The sequence below is a fragment of the Cyprinus carpio genome, chromosome B7 (assembly GCF_018340385.1).
Source record: "Cyprinus carpio isolate SPL01 chromosome B7, ASM1834038v1, whole genome shotgun sequence".
Lineage (NCBI taxonomy): Eukaryota > Metazoa > Chordata > Actinopteri > Cypriniformes > Cyprinidae > Cyprinus > Cyprinus carpio.
This window is the reverse complement of record NC_056603.1, coordinates 15848428-15870554: the sequence shown is the minus strand read 5'-3', so window position 1 is coordinate 15870554 and position 22127 is coordinate 15848428. Positions and strand designations below refer to the sequence as shown.

At 39.3% G+C, this 22127-nt stretch overlaps 1 protein-coding gene across 12 annotated transcripts in view; it reads right to left on the bottom strand.

The window, feature by feature from the left end:
• Window positions 1-22127, bottom strand: part of sox6 (SRY-box transcription factor 6) — a 150692-nt gene that overhangs the window by 107168 nt on the left and 21397 nt on the right. For 9 of the 12 annotated variants that reach the window (XM_042727523.1, XM_042727518.1, XM_042727526.1 and 6 more), the window contains 2 exons: window positions 21414-21484; window positions 10309-10359 (listed from right to left, as the gene is read on the bottom strand). In XM_042727523.1, the coding sequence (XP_042583457.1) occupies window positions 10309-10352 (44 nt within the window). In that variant the 5' untranslated portion in view covers window positions 10353-10359; window positions 21414-21484. The remainder of the gene's footprint in view (window positions 1-10308; window positions 10360-21413; window positions 21485-22127) is intronic. The other 3 variants (XM_042727530.1, XM_042727531.1, XM_042727532.1) reach the window with 1 other exon arrangement.

Below are 22127 nucleotides of genomic sequence, written 5' to 3'. Positions count from 1 at the left end.
GATTGCCGATTTAAACCTCTGAAACTAATTTATTCGCCCCTGTTCAGTGGAAAGCATGGGCAACAGTGTGTGGCCGTGGTGACAGGTCGGACGAAGGCGGCTGAATAAAAAATCCTGCTAAACGAACGGCTGGCACTCATGTCTGTCAGGAGGTGGTTAGAAGTTCCCCACATGACTGACAGCTGATACAAAAAAAAAAAAGAGAGAGAGAGAGAGAGAGAGAACAGAGAGGGTGAGAGGGAGAGTCCATCCATCGATCTGTGTAATTGCCACGAAAATCTGAGTCAGAGAGTACATGAAGGGTTGATGTTTTAGCAATGCTAAGATGGAGCGGCACAGGGAAAAAGCGGTAAAGTGAATATGAAACACGCTGAACCACGGCCTAATAAAACCAGGAGCTGACAAGCATGGTTGAACAGAAAAATGTGCAGTAGATTTGTACCCAGGCCAGAAATCAGGCACATTACTGGATTAGCCACTGACTGATACAGAAAATGTCTCACCCGTCTGCTATTAAATCGTGTGTCTGACCAACTCACATGCTCCCATTTCAGATAAAATAGCACAGTAGTGTCTTAAAAATGTTCTCAACAAGCTGGAAAAATATCTGACTGGAGTCTTGCTAAAAAAAAATATCCTCTACAGTCGGTGACGGGCTTCCTCAACCAGTTGTAAGTAGCATTGCAACGGTCTGCTCCATTCGGTAATACGATCCACATAGCAGCCGCAAGCAGTTAGAACTTAAGTGTAGTCATGTTGACTAACACCTTCATCTCTCTTTCTTTCCTTTTCCTGGCAGGAGCAGACGCATGCATCATGACAGGCTTTCAGAATGAAATCATTATCTAAATTGCTTTCTTTTAAAAAACCGCAAGTGTGTGACAGGGGTGGTGTGTATCTGTCTCTGGCTGCTGTCCATTGCTTTTGGGTTTCGGGCTCGGCCTCTGTTGTGGTTCGCCGTCGCCACAGCCATCCCGCTCCGTGCTCTGTGACTCGCCTGGGCCCCTGTATGAAATAATCGAGTAATCTCAACCCTGCTCCCCGAATTCACAAACCCTGCCTGCCAGCAGCACAAAGAGGCCTTTTGTGCTCCTGAATGTCTGTGTGTGTTCTCAATACTGACTGTATGGATCATCATCACTGAATCAATCAAAAACATATTAAACAAATACACATGTTAAGCTGGGCCATTCAGCAAAGGGTTTGTGGGAAGAGTGAGTGAGCAGTGAGCAAATTAACACCACTTCTGTTTGCTATCGACGCAAAGAGCAACTCTAAAAAACGCTCATGTATTTAAGAGCGAGAGCGTGGCAGAGCACGATGCACTTTTCTGTCAGAAAGAGGCTGCGAGAAAGAGAAAATTGAAAGCAAACTATAAAACAAAAGAAAATGTCCATGTGCCCTCTGACAGCGAGGAGGTGAATAACCCTGGTCAAAAAAAGAGACTGTCACATCTAGTCCTTGGTAACATTGTATTTGGCACAGAGAGACTTGAATAAGCAAAGCAAACAGAGGGAAAGTAAATAGGTAGCGAAGGCCGGACAAATATTTGATAAGTGGATAAGTATTGTGGGATGTGTGGCACAGGTCTTCCCTCCCCTCCTCCTCTTTGTCCCCCTCCATTTCTACGTGCGAGGCAGCAGATGTGTCTTTCACATCCTGTGGAGTGTGCAACCAATCCGCAAACAATAGCCACCGACAAAGGTCATCTTTCGCAATCCATGCATTATCAGAAGCTGGAAAACAGCGAGCACGCAGCTAGCCCGTGCTCTGCACACGTCGTGTGGCACCCCGGCTGTGTCTGTGTGTGTGTTTTAACCCTTCACTACAATGCTACTTGAGCCTTCTTAATAAGCCAATTACACAAGTTTAAGCCACCTCTTTGACCTCGAGTTAAACTAACAGTTGGTGTAAACAAGTGAAATCCTATTAACCTAATAATATACACGGAAGCAGGCGGCAGCAGCCAGCAGTTCAGGCGCTAAAGCCTCTCTACAGAGCCTTAACTGCAGTGAGTTTGGTCCACTGGAGCAACAGTGGCCATGAGCTTTGTGCTACCAAACAGGGTCATAAGTTAATCCGCAGTGGTTATTAGAGTACTTGACAGAATGGATGTGCTAATTTAGCTAGCTGTATTAAGCCTCTCCACTTAGACGCCTAAAAACAAACACATCCTCTTTCATTACATTAATACACATTTAAGACTGGAAACTTGTGAAATGAACACTAATTAGAGTCTAAATAGACCCCATAATCCAGCAGTTACAAAGAAACAGAAAGAGTGCCTTTCCTCTCACTAGCGCTGCGGCTAACAATCTAGCATTGTGTTTGATGAGCTTGTTTCATTTACTGTGGCGGCACTTAACTTTCTAACTGTTCCTCTTATGATCACAGAGGAACTTGGGGATTTATTTTTTATGAATCTAACTTCTAAGTGTTTCCTCTTGAAATCGAGAGCTGCATTATTCATAAAAGTGCTGCATTTTAAAGGCGACAAACAACACGTTTTATGTGGTGTTATGAAAGCATAATGCCGGCAGATGCTCCTTCTGTTTTGTTCTGATGTCACCTCCACAGCAAATGGAGACAGTTTTAGGGTAAATATTTAACAGTGGGCCATTTAGCCTGATACAATTTAAGCATGCAGAGAGTGTGTGTACCGAATGTGTACTTCTGTGTGTGTATGTGTCAGAAAACGTTCCCACTAGGAGTCATTTCTGGCAAGATGATAAATAAGTGAGATTCATAGTACTGTATAGATGGCTCACACACTCTATTCTCTCATTCTAGCATGATTGTGTGTACAGTTTTAGCTCATTTGACTATATTGTTGTAGTGCTTGAGGCATACATGTATTCAAAACACTGTAACTGATTTTTGATGCAACCGCTACCCTCAAGTTGAAGTTCATCATACGGTTGTGTGTTTAAGTGTTTCTACATGTTAGTGTTGTGGCAGACCAGGAGTCTGAAGGAACAATTAATTGTAAAATGATTATTCTGTCATCATTTACTCACCATTATGTAATGTAGGAGTTTCTTTCTTGAAACACAATATAGACTGTTAAGCTCAAAAAAGGACAAAAAGTACCATAAAGTAATCCATATTATATATATATATATATATATATATATATATATATTAAAGTCTTGTATAATGTACAGTATAAGGCTTTTAAAAGCTGCTGTAAACTTTAACTGTCACTGTATGGAAAGATCAGTATGAACATATTTCAAAACATCTTTTGTGTTTCACAGCAGGAAAAAAATCAAACAGGAATGCAATAATAAACTGTCATTTCATGAACTACCCCTTCAAGATACTAGTAGCTTAAACTGACTGTGACTGACAGGTTAGGTAATTTAATGCTACCACTTCACTGGGTCTTCCACTTTTAAAACACTGAGTATCTCTTGGCCAGTTAGTGAGCATCTGTCTGTCTCTGAGTCTCTGTGTAATGTGGTATGTCACATTATGAGCTCAGGAGTCAAGTGTAGATTACAGCACTCTGTAGCACCCTTGCTATTAAACTGTTGGGAGAGCAGCTTGACATACGCAGGTCGAGAGGAGGTGTGTTTGTGTGTGTGAGTGAATATGTAGTGGACCCAGAGGCCAAGGTTTAGAGACAATGTTCAAGTACTTACTTTACAAATTCCCTTTCTCTCTAACCATGACACCCTTCCCCATCCGACTACAACCTATCAGGCTCAGGGTTTGCATCACGGTTCCTTTAAAAAAGGCCAGTCAGAGTCAGCTGGGGAAAATACCTCATGCTGAGCAATTCATAACCTCACAGCAGAGACCTCATTGTGTATTTACAGCAAAACCACTGGTCACAATGCTTCATCAGCTGACCTGGCCAGAAAGCGAGCTGTAAAACTTCATCTTATAGTACACACACACACACACAGGCGTACACTCAGGGAATAAAACAAAGGCACCATAACGGGACCGCATAGGTCTTAATTGAGTTCGCCCCTTTCAAGCGTGCTATTATTTCTAGCTAATGGCATCCACTGGCCCTCTCTCATTACTTGAGTGGGTCTTGAACAAGCCTCTCGTTTGATACAGTTAGAGTTAATGCACTATGAACAGATACACTGCTAGTCATCAGCGATCTGCATATTCAATAACTTCCGTAATTACAGCCGCAATTCATCAGATCCAATCTGATTGCAGAGGGGAAGAGAGAGAGAGAGAGCGAGCGAGGTTTGATTCCTGGAGGACACAATCTAATCACAAAACTAACATGATAATTGAAATCTAAATTGAAAGGGTTGGTGAGCCATGCACAACTGTGTCGAGGCAGAGAGAGCAGAAGTACTTGTGCCTTGAAAGCAGAAGAGAGGAATAAAAGATGCTGATGGAGGGAAAGAGAAAGAGAGATACAGAGAGGGAGAGAGAGAGAGAGGGGGAAGAATGAAATGGTTGGAAGACAAGCTCAAGGATCAGTGAGTCATCACAGGCAGTTTTCTTAAGAGTCATTGTGTTGGTAGAAATAATGGCCAATCATGAATCTTTTGGCATGTCACAACATATTATTGTGAGCCAAAAACAATATCGATGTGAACGGAACATCTGAGGCAAACTCATGTTTAAGTATGTCTACTTAAGAAGATGTGAGTGCACATTCACGGGTTAAGTAAAAAATGTGTGTAATTATAAAGTATAAATACTTATACTTTATATATATATATATAGTGCACTTAAAACATTTGAGTTCATTTCAGAAAACAAAAAAAATTTAAATAAAAAATATATATTGTTTGATAAAATATAACATTAAAATAACATGTTATGTACATTTGATATTTATATTAATTTTTATGTGCATGTGTGTGCGGAAAAAATGGAATACAGTTTCATAATTAATTAAGAAAGTATGTTGAAAAAGCAGGGGAAATATTAGTAAAAGGTCCATTGTCAAAACATCTGTATTCCAGGGTGGCTTAACTAAAGCAAACTGATTCTCTCAAATTATAGATAATCATATAAAAGCTTGGTGAGAGTCGAGCTTGGTATATGATTTGCAAATCATGATCTGATGAGTCAGAAACGTCAAGACAGAAAACAAGAGGTTCACACACACAATTGTTTTGCAGGTGGGTGGAGGGGTTCATCATGTGTTCATCATTTCCTTTGCTATCCCTCTTTCAACTGTCAACATGCAAAGCAGAGAGCTTTACAATCTCTCCCATCTGCTGGGCTTCTCCTCAGCCCTCAATAACAGTTACTCAGTAATGCCAAATTCATTAACCTGTGCTGCTGTTACAGTGGCCCTGACCATAAATTAGGTTAATGTGAGCGGACATATTCCACTGCTAATAGGGGATATAAAATGAAAGCGAGACACGGAGGGACGGAGATTGTAGATCATAAACATATTGTCCCTGACAAAAAGCCCTAATGGCTCTTTGTTCACTTTAACTGCATGACAAATGTTTTTTGAAGGACGGACAAACGGCTTGGAAAAAATTACTGTACAAATAGTGAAATATTAAATTAAATTAAATTTATGCATTTAGCAGATACTTTTATCCAAAGCGACTTACAGTGCATTCAGGCTATCAATTTTTACCTATCATGTGTTCCCGGGGAATCGAACCCCCAACCTTGCGCTTGTTAACACAGTGCTCTACCACTTGAGCTACAGGAGCACATATTATATTAAGATAGCCATATTAAATTTCTTTTTATACTTAATAATAATTGTTTATTATTTATTGTGTTTATTAAATAATAATTTACTTGCGCTTCAGTATAAGCCTCACAAGGCTTTTACTTGAAAGAAAAAGTAATATGATACGACAGCATTTAAAATCTGATGTCAAGTCGGTCTCTAATCTGATAAACTAGTACAATTGTGGAATGTCAGAATAATATTATTTGTGGATACGCACCTATTTATGTTGGATACTTACTATAAATACAGACAGAGGAAGAAAAAAGTTAAGTGCAGGCAGGAAAACTGTTAAGGCCGTGGTTATCAGGCGAACAAAGTGCCAGGAACAAACAGAGCTGTGCAGAAACCTGTTCCCTCCCTCTCTTCGTCTCTACACCACTGTACTGGGAATAGCGATGGGAATGACTGAAGGCCGTCCAAACAACATCTGACAGCTCCTTCTAATTGGAGATTTCAGGCGTAAATCTAGTCAGTGTTTATTCAGAGTCAGTTAGGAACAAGTAGGTTTTGGCCGTGCAGCACTTTTGTTCCTGCTTTCTAAACTGCATCACTTCCCTCTGCTCCTCCCTTTCCATCTTCTTTCAAGAAGCATCGAGAGGAGCCAATCTGCAGGTCCCGCTCCCGTGACGGCGCCGAGCAAACGTGACACCCAAAACAAACTGCTATTGTTCGAGGAGACACCGACCTTTGCTGCCCTCGGATTACGTGACGACCTCTCGTCTCCACTATCCTCCCCTGGTCTTACCAAACAACTTTTACCAAAGAGCCTATTAGGCCAGAATTCCACTTTGTTGTTAAAAAGGGTCTTGTCCTTTCAGAGCGCTCGCTCTTTCGCTTCTATTTTTCAATCAAAGGTGGTGGAGGAACACAAGTCCATTGTTCGTCTCGCAGATGGAAGCTGGAGTTACTACGGCAACAGCTCTAATCCCTCTTTTTACCACCTTTCTTTATATTATTGGCCCATCAAGTGGTACCTTTTAACTCAGGAGCTGGAGGGGCCAGCGGCGACGCTCCCTCTGTCTAATTAGCTGTGATTCTTGCGGCACAGTTCATGATGAGCTAATCGAACATTTGCAAAATAATGACATACCGGGAGCAGCTATTCCTTCTCCTGAGGCCCTGCTATAAGAATCACAATAATGATTCTATTATGGAAGAGCGGACTTTAAAACGCAGCTCGGCCACCACAACAGAGAAGGTAATTGTGCTGGTGTTGTCCACACAATCAACAAGCTATTGTTGGCGACTTGAAAAATAAAGAAGCAGAGAATGGGTGCCACGGTGATTGGTCTGCTCTGCCATGCGGGGCCCATGCTGAATTGTCTGGCAAAGAAGGTCCTTGATAGAATGCATAAAAAAAGGTTTGGATGAAGACAACTGTCTGGCTTTTCTCTTTTTTTGTGTCTGGGCCTCTTTCTCTCACCGCTTAAATAACCACCAATCCGCATTAGACTGCTGCTATTCATATAGTGAATGGGGCTGGGCCACAGAAGAACATCTTTCGGGAGCGGGAGGCTTAGGTAGCCTCCATGTGCTAGACCCATGAAGATCTGAGCCTGTGTTTACTCTATATTATCTCTGTGTAGCTTGGTTTCAATAAAAAATGACCCTGCCATACTGCTTCTATACTACATTAAAGCACGCACGAGCCCAGGTTGAAACTTTCCAGCTCAGCTGTCACTAAAATAAGGCTCATAAGCCAAACGCAAACATGTCAATGAAGTGACTGATAGCTATAAACAAAATAACTAACCATAGAGAATAATATCAATTAATCATCAGCATGCATGGCAAATGAACGACAGTCCAGAAGTGCTGGAATCCGATTAAATCACAGCACATTAAAAACTTAAGAGATTTTTTTTTTTTTGGCTTTTTTCTTCTTCTCCATTTTTGAAATCTAGGTCAATGTGGGACTTAAAGTTTGAGTAAAATCTGAAATGAGTTTTTGAGAGCGATGAAGGCAGTTAGTCATTTGAATCCTCATGTGCTGACTGGTGTGAGAACAGCTCTTTGTTCACGCAAGCAGAGGCCGAGGGGAGAGGGAATGCTAAGTGGGCCCCCTTTGCCTAGTCAACCTTCAGTGTGCTTCATTTATCTTCATCTTGTTAGAGTAAATTAATTAACAATCTAGCTGTTACACACTTTCTCCTTTCATTACATCAAATAATGGCAGAGATGGAGGAGGAGGTCCTCTCCTCTGGGATTAGCCTAGAACTGCTAGAGACATCTCTCTCTTACACTTTTCCCCACTCTGTTTCTCCCTCCCTCACTCTTTTTGTAACCCAACCTTATGCCAAACTTCCCAGTTATCAATTATTTGATAAGATCAAACAAAAAAAGTCACTGTGCATTATGCCTATCAATGAAAATGATCCTCATAATAAAATAACTGATCTGATGCACCTGACTGAATTCATTCAAATTTTCAAGATGACTATATTTAACACATTTGAATAAGGACTGGTTTGGAGAGTCTCACTCTGACTATTGGTACAGTACACATTATTACAAACTAGAGATCGTTACTAGAAAGTCATTTTCTGTTCTCAGCTTTCATGCTTTAAAAGAAGAAGAAGAAGAAGACATTGTGAGTAATTTTGCATGCATTTAATGCATTTATGCATTTTACTGTATGCATTTGTTTCAGTTTAATCATGTGATTACTCTGAAAAAGAAAGAAGGGAAAACATATCCTTTTGTGTGAACTTAAAAGGGAGTGATCTATATTTCAGAACACTTCTTTGTTAAAGGTTTGAACATCTTGGAGGATTAGAGAGGAAGTGATAAGGTGTCTCCGACCTGTCTCAAACTACTTTCGGCACCTCCCCTCTATGTTTAGTTATCCTCCTGCAACAGGTGGCCGCAGTCAAACACAATCCTCCGTACTGTACATGACAGGACGAAGGCAGGCAGATAAACACATTGTGCTGACAATAATCTAGCGTGCTCTACCAGATCCTGCTGCCAACAGCAACATAAGTGGGTCACATGTCTGCCAACAAATTCATCAGCTGCACGAAAGCCTGAATGACAACAGAAAACTATTACAATAAAATAATTGGAAGTTTCTTTACAGATTATATAACTGGAGTAAATCAATAAAGTATGCATGCTTTTCAGCCACAGACTGTCCTAAGAGCATGTGATCACTCACAAACGCACTGAAAAACTCTTGTCTCGGGTCAAATTCTGCAGCCGTTTCATGTGGATATGCAGAAGGATCAGAGAAAGTCTATTCTGCTCCTTTAGGTTCATTTAGTGCAAGTTAGCTTCAAATGAGTTAAGTGGAAGTGTCACTACACTGAAAAAGTAATGGTGTAGGATTTCCTTTGAAACAAGTTTCATTTAGAAATTGCTAATAAATTTCACAAATACTACAAGAAGTAAAACATGAAATTAAACATGAAATTTTTAAGTAGAAGAACTCAAATATTTTCTTTTAAAATATTTTTTTTAAATATTGGACTGTGCTGCATATACAATAAAAAAAACAATATTCAATAGAAACTAAGAAAATACAGTGGCTGCAAAAATTATTTTGTTAAGTCTTAAAAGCTAAGTTACACTTTATTTTAAGGTGTCCTATTTACAGTGTAATTATACATTTACATACCGAGTAATATCAATTAACTACATGTACTTACTATATGGGTAGGGTTAGGATTGGGGTTTGGTTTAGGGTTACGTGCATGTAATTATGAATAATTTATTGTTATTATAATAAGTACATGTAACATGTAACAAGGAAACCTTTATTCTGGAATCTGAAATTTAAATGAATAGCTATTAAAATAAATGTATAACTATTAAAAACTGAAAATCAAATATCAATAATTACTAAACAGCTTTCATTCTTTTTACCTATTCTGACCGTTTGGAAAGAGAATAAAAAATATTATTAATTTAATCAAACAAATGACCTTTTGAAAAAGAAATCAAAGGGGATTCATTAGCTTTAGCCAATTTTGGCTGACAGCAGCTTTGAAAGGCAGATGTTGCTGCTGCTGTTTTTAATGAGAGATCACTAATTAGGGTTGCTAGCAATTCAAGTGTGGGGAAGGTGGTTTGCACAGAGAGAGCACAGCCAATGGCTAATGCACTCGCTGTTATTTACTTCCTCTGTGCAATGACACACAGCACAAATTCTTAATTAGAATCACAGGAAGGGGATGGGGTAATGGTGTCCTTACTCGTTTTTACTGCAGTTATAACACAAACACACAAAACAGGAAATGGTGAGAATCACAAATCAAGCACAGCCCCATTTGCGACCCGACTGATCAGTGAGCTGGGACTGAGGGGACGGTGACAGACATGTGCATGCAGTATGGGGGGGGGAGTGAAACCTGTCTATCACTCACTGACTGACAGGGGCTGGGATGGGCGGCACAGGGTGCATGAAGGGAAGAAAGTCTGATTATCTGCAGGAGGGGAAGTGTGAAGAAGTTGCACTACGGAGTTAAAATTTGCAGACATACACACAAACAAACACAGACAGAGACAACACATCATCCCACAAGTTGGCTAATACTAGGTGGTGTGATATCGGAGCTGTGAAAGGACAGATGAATTCAGCCCGCTGGACCCCCTGTGGCAACAACAGAAAAACTAAAGCAACTAACCTCAGTAAAAAGCTGCTACGCAGAAAGCCCTCCATGTTCAGCATTTGGTTTCTGTAGCAGGAGAAATACACAGAGAGCCATTGTAACTGAGCGAGCACAAGTTAGCATGGCAACTTAAAACAATAACAGAGGGGAGAAAACAGACAAAACCACCAACACATCCTCGACTGTCCCTGAAACATTTTTATCTTCCAAACCAAACACAAGAACAAAGATGTAACACTCCCCACAGCTCCACTAATAGCTTTTCATCCGTCTTTTCGGAGAAGCAGACATTTGTCATTAGCGTACATGGTTTTCCAGTCCCGTTGTTAATGATATGTTATCGTATGACAGTGGTTCCCTGGGCGCTGCTCCTCCCAAAGCAGCGTGTGGTGGTCCAGCTGTGGACCATGTGTGGCGGGGCCGCGGCAGCTTCTAGGAGCTGGACCACAGGGGCCCACACCGGGCCAACCCTGAACCAACGCTGGGCCGCGCACCCATGGAGAGGCGGGAGGATGTGGTCATGATATCACCACGTGCAGAGGCTGCTCTAAAAGTCTAATGCCACAAATTTGGGAGCATATGTTTGGAAATTGTCTCCAAAGGGTTTCCATTAGTCTCAGTTTTTGGTCTTTACAAGACATACATACATATATGACTTATAAAGATCAAGTGTTTGTTTGTATAGTAAAAAAGCTGTCTGGCAAAAGACAATGTAAAGAATGTAATGAAAAACAGAACATTTCAATAATAAAAATATTGTTTTTTATCTTTATATAAAAAAATGTAACTGTAAAATTAAATGTCATGTACTACATAGACACACATGCATTTACATTTACATTTAGTCATTTTGCAGACTGCAGATTTTGCAGTCACTTTGCCTTTTTTCCAAAGCGACTTACAATTGGGGAATATATAAAGCGATTCTTCTTAAAGAGGCAAGCAGACACAGGAAGTGCTCGAAATACCAAGTTTTAGGCATTGTTCAAATAAGTACAAGCTAGAAAGAGAAGGAATAAATAAAGAGAAAGATAAGAGATGAAGAGACGAGAAAGATAAAGCTTTTTTTTATTTTTTATTATTATTTAGGATGAAGTCGAGTGGCGTCGAAAGAGATGATTTTCAGCTTTCGCTTGAAAATTGTCAGGGATTCAGCATTCTGGATATGGGTGGGAAGATCATTCCACCAGCCAGGGATAGTGAATGAGAAAGTTCTGGAAAGTGTTTTGAACCTCTCTGTGATGGTACCACGAGGCGTCGCTCACTAGCGGATCTCAGAGTTCTGGAGGGGAAGTAGGCGGGTGCTGAGCCTGTGGCATCAATGTCTTGAACTTGATGCGAGCAGCAACCTGTAGCCAGTGCAAGGATATAAAGAGAGGTGTAACATGGGCTCTTTTGGGCTTGTTGAAGACCAGCCGTGCCCCTGCTTTCTGAATCATTAGATGATTCAGAGATGATTCAGACCTATATATATACATACATACTGTATATAGGTATATGCCATATTTATTTAACACTGCTTTACATATTTATTTTTTAGAACTTATTTTTATTAGTTTAAGCTAAAAAAATGAGGTGCAGACTATATATAATATATATTTTCTATCTAATTAAAGTTAAATTAATTACACAACCAAAATTGAAATATTAATTTAATTAATCAATTAATTCAATATTTATATATATTTATTATATACTCTAAAACCTTTTTCTAAAGACAATGTGAAGAACATGATATGGTCTAAGACAGAAGAACAAATATTAAAAATATAATTATTAATATTACAAAATAAATACATTTATAGCTTTAATTAAATAAATATTCAATTTATTTAATATATTATTTATATAATGAATTGCAATTTATAAAATAATACAATCCACCTCAAATAGATATTTGTAGTGTGTGTGTGTGTGTGTGTGTGTGTGTGTGTGTGTGTGTGTGTATACACGTGGCACCCAGTGAAGCTCTGCAATATAAGTTCCAAATCTGCATCAGGTCTCTTACTTTTGGTCCCTTCTGGAGCTACAAACAGAGATGATGCATTTCCAGAGCTTTTTTTTTAATGCAATCCTGCAGAATGGGAATTCATCAAGTGCTGAAACTAATTAGCGATTTCTTTCATGCTCTAACACCCCACTCTCTCTCTCACATCATCATAATCATAAATAAGAGACACATCAGAGTCAAAAGACATCCATTCTTTTGCCTCCTAAATGCTTTTGCTTTCAGTTACATGGCTGTAATTTGCCCCATGCTTCTCCCCTCCCTTCATCCTCTCTCTCTCTCTTTTTCTCGATGGCGAGTTATGCTGCTGTGGACGGGTAGACACAAAGCCACTGAGAAAATGGAAAGAGTGAGATCAGAGAACCCCAAGGACACTGCGCCTTTCAGGCCGGCCAGCACTTAGCAGGCCAGAGGACCCGTAAGACCGTCGAGACTTTTCTCACAGTCAGGTGTCTTGGGGCTTTTGGGGGATGGGAAAGGAGTGTTTTCAGACATGGGCGCTCTGCTCACATAATAGTCAAGTGCTGCCACAGCAGTGACAACGCGAGAAAACAACAGTAAAAACGCAACAGAGGCAATCAAGCGTGTCTCCTCACCATTCCGAAAGAGTGTTAAAAACACACACACACACACACACACTCTTGCACACCCTCCTCTCACACTCTCTCTCTCCAACTCTTGCTTTTGTTAGGGGGGCAGCTAGAAGACAGCAAAAACACACGCATGCTGACAGCGTCTGTCTCTTTCGGAGAGAGTGCTCTGAGCAAAGAGAGAAGAGAGATTAGATTTAAGTGTTGTTTGATTGTCAGGTCTGTTTATTCTGCTTAAAAATATGCAAAATAAAACAGAATTAGGAATATGCGATATGTATCTAGATTGACTAGTTAGAATAACACTCTAAAATGTCAAGTGAGATCTCTGGCACAATACAGAATAACTTGCCAACATGGTCAAAGACACATACGTTTTTATATTTAGTTTCAATTCTATTCACTTTTAATTCACTTCATGGGTAAATCATATCGAAATGTGCTCAGGTCTCATTGTACCCCGAAAACAAAAGAAACAAAAATATTATTATTATTATTATCATTATTATTATTAAAATAATTAATGAATATCATTTCTGTCTTTTTTTTATATTTATGTGTTGTGAAATAATGCCACAATGATTATAAAGGAGGCTTAATTTCTTTAAGCAAAATTAAATTTATAATTAAAATAAAAAAAAACTAAATTATTATTACAATTATTAATAGCATTCAATTTATTATTATTAATAATAATAATAATTAAAAATGAATTATTTTAGAATGTAAAATAATTTTAAATATTGGTTAATAATTATAAAAGCAAAATAGAACTAGGAGACCTATAGTAATACCTAGTTCTGTTTTATATAAACTGAGACATTATCACTGAAACGGTAGCATTCAAGTGACTAGCTTCTCTGTCTCCCTCAGTTTTCTTACCCTTTGGCTGTTGTGTTACCTCAGCCTTTTCCTGCAGTTGAAAATAATAACTCAGTGCAGAAATTGAGACAACTAGGATCTCTGTGTGAGGATTTAGCTGTGGTTTACAGGCCGAGCCGAGGAAAAAGTGACTGAGCCACACAGTATTGTCTCAGCATATCGAAAAGAAAGAAATAAACAGAGTAAAGCGAGGCTCAAATTTAGAACAGACCATGTTTCAAGGAAAACATATTTTAAAAAAAAAAACAGAAAATAAAAACAACAGCTAAAAAATTAGATCCACACGCCCCCTTCTCCCAAAAGACCCAGAACACCCAACAACAACCTCCTCTGCCCAAGCGAAGTCTCCCACCATCTGTAACAAATGTGCTCTATTAAAACAGTACCATATGGACAACAAGCCCTTGCTATTAACACGGCTTCTGTACGGCCCCCTCGCTAACGCAGTGCACATTTCAAACGTTCAGTCAAATTGACTGGCTGAATTAATGTAGTGCTATAGAGAGTGGGTGGGCTCGCGCACGGAGATGGAGATCCCAGCGATGCCGTGACTAAACTTATCCTACATACTAACACAGAACTGATCTATAGATGTTCTCCAGACAGCAGGAGGGGAACTGAGAGCCAGACGAATTCATTCAGGACAGGAAAAAACATCTTGCTACATCTTCATTCACAAGAAAAGCCCACAAACCAGATTCATGGCTAAAGTCTTGAGGTTACAAAACTGAATGAAGTACCCAAAATGAATCATTTATTCCATGAAGAAGATGACCATGACTTCCTCTCAGCATGTCAAGATGGCACTGATTAAACCCTGAGGGCGTGGGATGTGTTACTGCGATGCCGTGGCGCTGCAGTGGCGACGCCCCTCCTCAGCGAATCAGAGCAAGGCAGACTCAACGTGACCACACCCACAGACTATAAAGCTCTTCTATTCTTCAGCGCACATGACATCATCATTTGGAGGTCTTCTTTTGTAACACACACACAAACAGAACACACATCAAATCAATTAGGCCTTTGTGGACTTAACCCGACCCAAAGGTTCACTCAATTTCTGTTTGTTTATTTCTCCCGTCACAAGGCCTTGAACACTATTCATAATTATTTGGAAAAAGGGGGATATTTTTCCCCCTTAATGCTGCGTAATGCTGCTCGCTTACAGGTATTAGAGGACAGCATGATGTGAAACACACTTTGTGTTTTTACTCATTCAATAAACTGTTTCTGGACTGGTGACACAGTAATACTAATCTGAAGCTACCGTGACATGCCTGTGCTCTGTCAAAAGGGGTAAAATGAAATGATGACATGTGCCAATAATAACGGCGCACAGTCATGTAATCTCCCAGTGCTAACCAGCATACACCTGAGTGCTCAGTGAAAGCACACTGTGTCGGGGTGGATTGCAATAGGGAAGGTTTAATTGAGGATGTAATAGGGACTTTAGCCTTTTGTGTCAGACTAGCCTTGGCCACACAAGAAAAAATGTGTGTGAGTGAGAGAGAGAGAAAGAGAGAGAGAGAGGGAGAGAGTTTTGTAGCAAAATAAATAAAGTAATTAATTAATGAATTAATAAATAATTCATATATATATATATATATATATATATATTTATATATATATATATATATATATATATATATATAATGTATTTTATTTATACATGCATTTACATATAATAAATACATTTTATAAAAATAATAAAAAATATTTAAAATAAAATTTCATTTTAATATAATTACTGTAAAATTCTGAGATTATTGCCTATTGGAACAACTACGCATGCCTTCCGTTCAAAAACAATAATATTTATTAACTCTTTTCTGTAACTCAGCTGGTATATCTAGTGCTAGCAACACCTAAACTGTGAGTTCATTTCCCAGGGGAAACTGTTATGTACACCTGTATAAAAGTATCTGCTAAATGCATAAATTCACTACAGAGAAGAGGCATTACAAATTTAGACAAAAAAGACCAAAACAGATCCTATAGCAAAACGAAAACACTATATTTTGAGGTGACTGGTGATAGTATAATTAAATTAGTATTTCATCTGCTCTCATCTGAGCCACGAAAGGTGTGAAAAGGTTTTGACAGTGCTGGGAACGGGAGAAAAAAAACCCTCTGTCCACAGATCCAAACACGTCTCACGGGTGTTCTCCTGTCACGCGTGTGCACACACCTCCAAACGGCATCACAAAAGAAGACGTGACAGAGAGGGGCTTGCTCCGCCCCCTACCACAGCCCACCGATTAAATACACTCTCGCTAACAGCACCGGTGTCCCATCCTTCAGTCTCAACCCCCCTCACTCACCCACCCTGAGGAGTAGTGAATTAATTTGTGCGAAGCAACCCAACATTACGAAGGTGTGTTGAAAGGTGTCTGCTCATGTTTCAAATTAAACGCGCTGCTGGTCAGCATTAGCACCTAGATGCCGTCGAGGCTGCGCGCCTGCCTCTGACACTTATCCGAGAGAGAGAGAGAAACTGGATTTGCCTGTTCACACTGGAATAATTAGAACATGTCAGGAAGAATTAATTTCCTCATATTTCAAAAGGATACACAGAAATTACCATGTTATTATATGACAGGGTCCCTGGGAGGATTGTATTAAATTTGATTTCCAGCGCAGCCCACACAACAAATTAAAGTCATAAATAAGATGGAAAGAAGCGGGGCACAGAGCATATGTTTATGGCAATGAGTGAAGCCAGGGGACCAGAAAGAACTATCTTCATTTCATTTTATTTAAATCAGGCCGACACTCTGTGTCTGAATGACAGCGCTTGCTAATGAGGGCTCTTTTATATTAGCAAAGAGAAACAGCCACTTAGTGCACCTTTCCTCTACAACTCAACCGGCTGAGCATCTGCCTCCCCTAATGGACACATTACGGTGTGCTTACAAACTTACAAGGCCTGCAAAAGGTGAGGTCTCTCTTAACTTACATCTGCGCAACAAATCAATTAAGCCTCGGATGCGGTTCTTCGTTTCACAGGTTTTTTTTCCTCGCTGCTTTACGCTTCATTTGATGTTTGGGCTAGTTGAAGGAGACGGAACAAAGTTAAACAAGTTAAAACGTAACAATGTTAAACTTCTTTCAAGTGCGCCATTCATTCATTGCGTGTATGATGTGAAATTCTATAAAGGCTGCTAAGTTGTTTAGCGAAAGACGTAGCTCAAATGAAATAATGAAACTCAAAAATAACAACAGGAGTGACCCAAGGTGAATCATATTTTCATCTCTCTGACTCACTAAGCGTTTGGGTGGGCTTTGCACTTGTGAATGAAAGCATGTGGGAGAATCTACCCCATTATATGCAGCAGAGAAGCAGAAGTGCTAATTATATTCCTACGAGTCAAGTGGTAATCAGATAGCCTCAGATTCATGGGCATGTTTTATGTGTACGGATGACCTCAGCAGTGTCTGCCTTTACAATCTACATGGGCTAAAATAAACAGATTTCTTTAACAAGTCACTCAACTATTCTCATCTAAAAAATATTCCCCTTATTACTGGGAGACATATTTGTGCTTTGTGGATCCACAACCAAAAAATGCGTCAAGATACGTCAATGAGATAAACCCAACAATGATATGCGCACTGTCTCTAATAAAGTTTGAGAAGTTGCTGTGAGTCCAAAACATCAGAACAAGCCATCTTTTCAGATATGCTTTATGCAGGTGGCTGGCAAATACAAAATAGCTAGATGCCTTCATTCATTCAATATAATTAGCAGAAAATGTTAAAAGAAAAATGAGTGTGGATAGTTTACAAATGCAAAAAAAAAAGACATAATGCATGGTTTTGTGTTTATTACCTTTATCATAATCAAGGTTATAAGGAATGTCTGTGAAAAAGAAAAAAATATATATATTTTGTTAATTTATTTTTTATAATTATTATTAAATATTTTTATGCATATGTACAACAACACTTAAAAATAAATTCGTAAAAATTCATATATTTATTTAAATAGGACATTTATAAATGTATTATATTTATTTTTATCATTTATATTTATTTATATAAATGTTGTAATTTATGCAAAAAAATTAATTATTAACCACAATTATAGTTTTTGTGCTGAATGATGAATTATTGTCAAACTTTCCCTCTCGTTAAGTGCTTTAAGACTTCTTAATTTCCACCATTCCTGCTGGGGAAATGCACTGTAAATCTTTGATAAGGTGTATTAGCTTATTACAATTGCGCCGAGGCAGTGGAATTCAGAGAGAAGGAAACTCTCTGGGAATGGGCATCATTAGAGCCAAGCGCTCCCCTGGGCCCCACAAACTTTAAATAATTTGCAAATCAATTAACTGGCAACTCTCAACATAACAAGGATTTTACACCCCAGGGTCAGGGCACATTATCAGCTCTAGAGGATTCATGGCATTTTGGGAGAAAAGTTCATGGTTGGAATCATTAATTCATTTTACAGGACTTTTAGTTATGCATTACTCTGCCCAGCTGTGGAAGCCAGGAGATTAATGACATGTTCCTCAGTAAGTCTATGGCCATATAGCTAATAAGAGAACGCCTTTTTACCTTGGTTACTGTCTTTACCTTAAGACTGCCAAGTTTATATTATGCATAATTCTTCTGAAATTAGATAAAGCACATCCAGCCATCAAAGGACGATATATTTAATAAACCTTGGCAGAGGCCACTGCCTCAGTCATGACAGCATGTTGCTGGGATGTTAAGTCACAGCGGGGTGATTGAAAACCACTGAAAATCTCATGCTCCAAATGATCAATGGTTCTCAGATGAAGTCAGACTGGTTTGCTAGACTACACCAGCTGAATGTAGCACAAATAAATAGAGTTTATTTAATGTGAAAAACCCTGTGGATTGAGAGGCCACACCTGTATGCGTGCAGAAAAATAAGCACCAAGCCAGAATATGATGCTTTTGAATGAAACCTCATGAGAACTAATAAGAAAACGAATGGATACCTTGCCCTAAATACTTCAGCAAGGACCTCAACCATCGCAGATGTCTGAAGACCTTAGGACTTCCTTTCATGAGAATAATTTAATTTCCAACAATTAAATCTTATTCTAAATTCACACTGATGAAATTTTATGTTCTATCGGGCGGAAAGAAGATAACGGATCATTTTTTTCTCCCCCGATTGGGCTGATGAAATTAAAATGCCGAACCTTATTGAACAACCTCTCTGACAACAATCAAGAAGAGGGTCAGTGAAGAACTGTAGCTGGAGAGAGACTGTTAATAGATGGGAAAATAACCACCCAAAGGTTATTCATTTTCATTAGGGGTCCAGGAGAGCTGTTTATTTAATTTTTTTACAGAAAATCATTCCTGGAGACACCAGCCCCACAGAGACATCAACAGCGAGACACGCTAAATGTAAAATGAAGGAAGGCTCCAGCAGCTTTATTAGATGAATGGCACACTCTGACAAAGAGTGTATTCTGCCTGTTCAAACAGATGCCGTCGCCTCTTCCTCAGGTGTTTCCAAATGACTTCTCGCAAGAGTGATTAAACGGCGGGCGCATGCGAGCCACGCGTTCGCCCAAATTACTTACTGCCTCATTTTGTGATTAATTAAACATGCAGATTAAAGTTGCAAAGGAATTTAGATTAATAGGTGTGTTAGGTCTCATAGGTCTGGTAAGCATCAGAGCACTGGATAAAGAATGTTGGACAGGTTGATTTCTTTTCTTCCTCACAGCGTGAAAACTCCAAAATGGAACAAAAAAAAAAACACTGGGCAAATATACGAATTTTTAACACATACTGACAGCTTTAAAATATTGTATCTCTTGCTGAAAGCATGGCCTTCACACCAAAGAATTTTGCATTTAAATGACTGAAATATGTTTTGAAATAAAAAAATTCCTTTCAGATCGTCAGTTTGCATAGTTTAAGTTGCTTAAAACTACTTACTGTTTATTTATTTATTTATTGTATATAAGATTTCGGTCCTGACTAACCTTAAATGGCTATGCTTTAAATTACAAAAAAAAAAAAAAAATTCTCAATAAAGTTTTCTATACGGAAAAATAAAATGCTGGCTCAGCCGTAAGTGTTCACTCTCACCCACCCACATACACACACTCGTACCGGTCTAAATGCTGACACGACGCCAACCTGATGTACAGTACAAGGCTTATACTGTTACCCTCAGTTCTGGAGTGATGCCAGCATATAGGCCTGATGTTTACTGTTCTAACTCAAGTGGTCCTTTCACCTTCATTCAGCCTTACAATCAGCGTTTCATTCCCTAAATAGAGACCTGACCCTGTGACATATCAATGTTAATATCTGTGTTCACAAGACCTGGAATGATACAGGCCACAGCTGTTCTGTAGTGGCGGCTGTATGACACAGACCATGCATCTTTATCCTCAATGGTAAGACAAAAACCACTGCGGAAATTTAAAAAAACTGACATGTTAAACATCACAAACACCAAGACAACAGCATGTCTGTCAAGCAGAGGTTAATCTGAGAGTCATCGAGCGTGGTATCATAATTGTTCCCAGCCCAATTTTCCAATAATATTTCAAGCCTCCATTTATGACTCTTCCCTCCAGAGTTAGAAGCTGGGCAGACCCTTTGTTATTTCTCCATTCAGCTCACCTCACCGATCTGCCTCTCTTTCCTCCGACAGCCATTCAGAGCGGACTTAACACACCAGCGACACGCACTACAACCGCAGCTTAAAAATAAAAAGCGCCTGGCCTGGTGTAATAGAGCATATTGATCTGAGCCGTAGACGCTGTTTGACTTGAAATCACAGGGATAAAGCTGCTGCATTAGCGTGCGGCCCTGAACTTTGAGCTGCAATATGCCATTCTCAGTGGCCTAATTATGCAGGGCCAACAGTGGGGCTTTCTACACACTAATATAACTCTGTCCTGCAACTCATATCGAAGTGACATTTGAAAAAAGATTAATATGAACTTAACTTTCAGGAATCTTGTTTGCTCAACATTACCAGGAGCAACACTTTGCCAGATATGATCTTTATTACTATGCTGGAAAGAGAAAACTCCCATTTAAGACATATTGTGGTAGAAAACTGCAGCCGTATATTGACTGTTTACTAAGACCCTGTCTGTGTTTCTTTAAAAGGGGCTCTTTCTTCATTGCTGTGAATGCTCTTATTGAGGGCAACTGGCAGCCTGAAAGTACCAATAACATAGTTGGTATTAGCATAGAGAATAGATTCACTCTATACGCACAGATGGAAGCGTGTGTTTGTGGGGAATGTGGAGTTAGGTGCTAACAAGCAAATCAGTTTTCAAATGACTACTTTATGCCTTTTAAAAGTAATAAAAAGACTATAGTCTACATAAAATCATTAATATGTGGCATTTTATATGTGTGTATGGGCTCTTTTTCAAGCTATTTTAGTTCCAGGAAAGTGACGCAGAACAAAACAACACACTCATCATTGTAATCATTTGTGTAAGGCCACCATTTCCTGTGTTGATGAAGCATGTACAGTGGTTTCATGAGTTGAAAATCATAGCAAACAGACATAAAGGGGTAAGACAGCAGCAGTCATGGGGGGGGGGGGGTGTTAATGGAACAGTGATACACAAGTGATGTTAGACAAGATGCATAAACCAAAATATACGGTTTGTACTTACATACACAGAAATACTTTATCCCCAGCTCCCAAAGATCACTGGTGAGTTGATTTTGAGTTCATGAAAATGACCTACAACAGAAAAAAAATAAATGTGTTTAAGTTTACATGGCTTCTTGAAATATGTGTACATATCAGTGTTGGGCAAAACTCAGAAATGGCTTCCTTTCAATGTAAAATTATTTACTGTCACTGTAAAATCATTTGAATGCATCCTTGCAGAATAAAAGCATTCATTTTTTTAAAAAGCGAGAAACAACGAGACAGAAGAACAGAAAATGGTGAGAGAGGATGTCAGAGGAGCGAAGTGAAGTGAGGTTGCTGGCAGGCGGTCAGAGTCCCAGCAGATGAAGTTAAACAGTCATAGTGCCGCACAACCTCCAGTTACTCTGCTCTCTCCCTCAGGGACTCAATCCTAGACAATGTTTAGAGTCCACTTCTCTAATACCTCATTAATCTGTCCCTGCACTGTTTGATTCAACTAATAAATGGCTTTCATACAAAGCACTTGTTTTCTCTAATTCCTCTCTCTGCAGAGCACTAATGATTTATTTAGTTACACGCACTGCTAGTTCTAGCAGGTCTTCTGAGGTCCTCCAGCAACGGCGGCACCACCAAGGAAACACAAACAAACAGACGGTGCACCAAAACCACCAACAACACCCAATTTCACCATTATCCCACCATATGTGTAGCATTACACCTCCCCTGCATG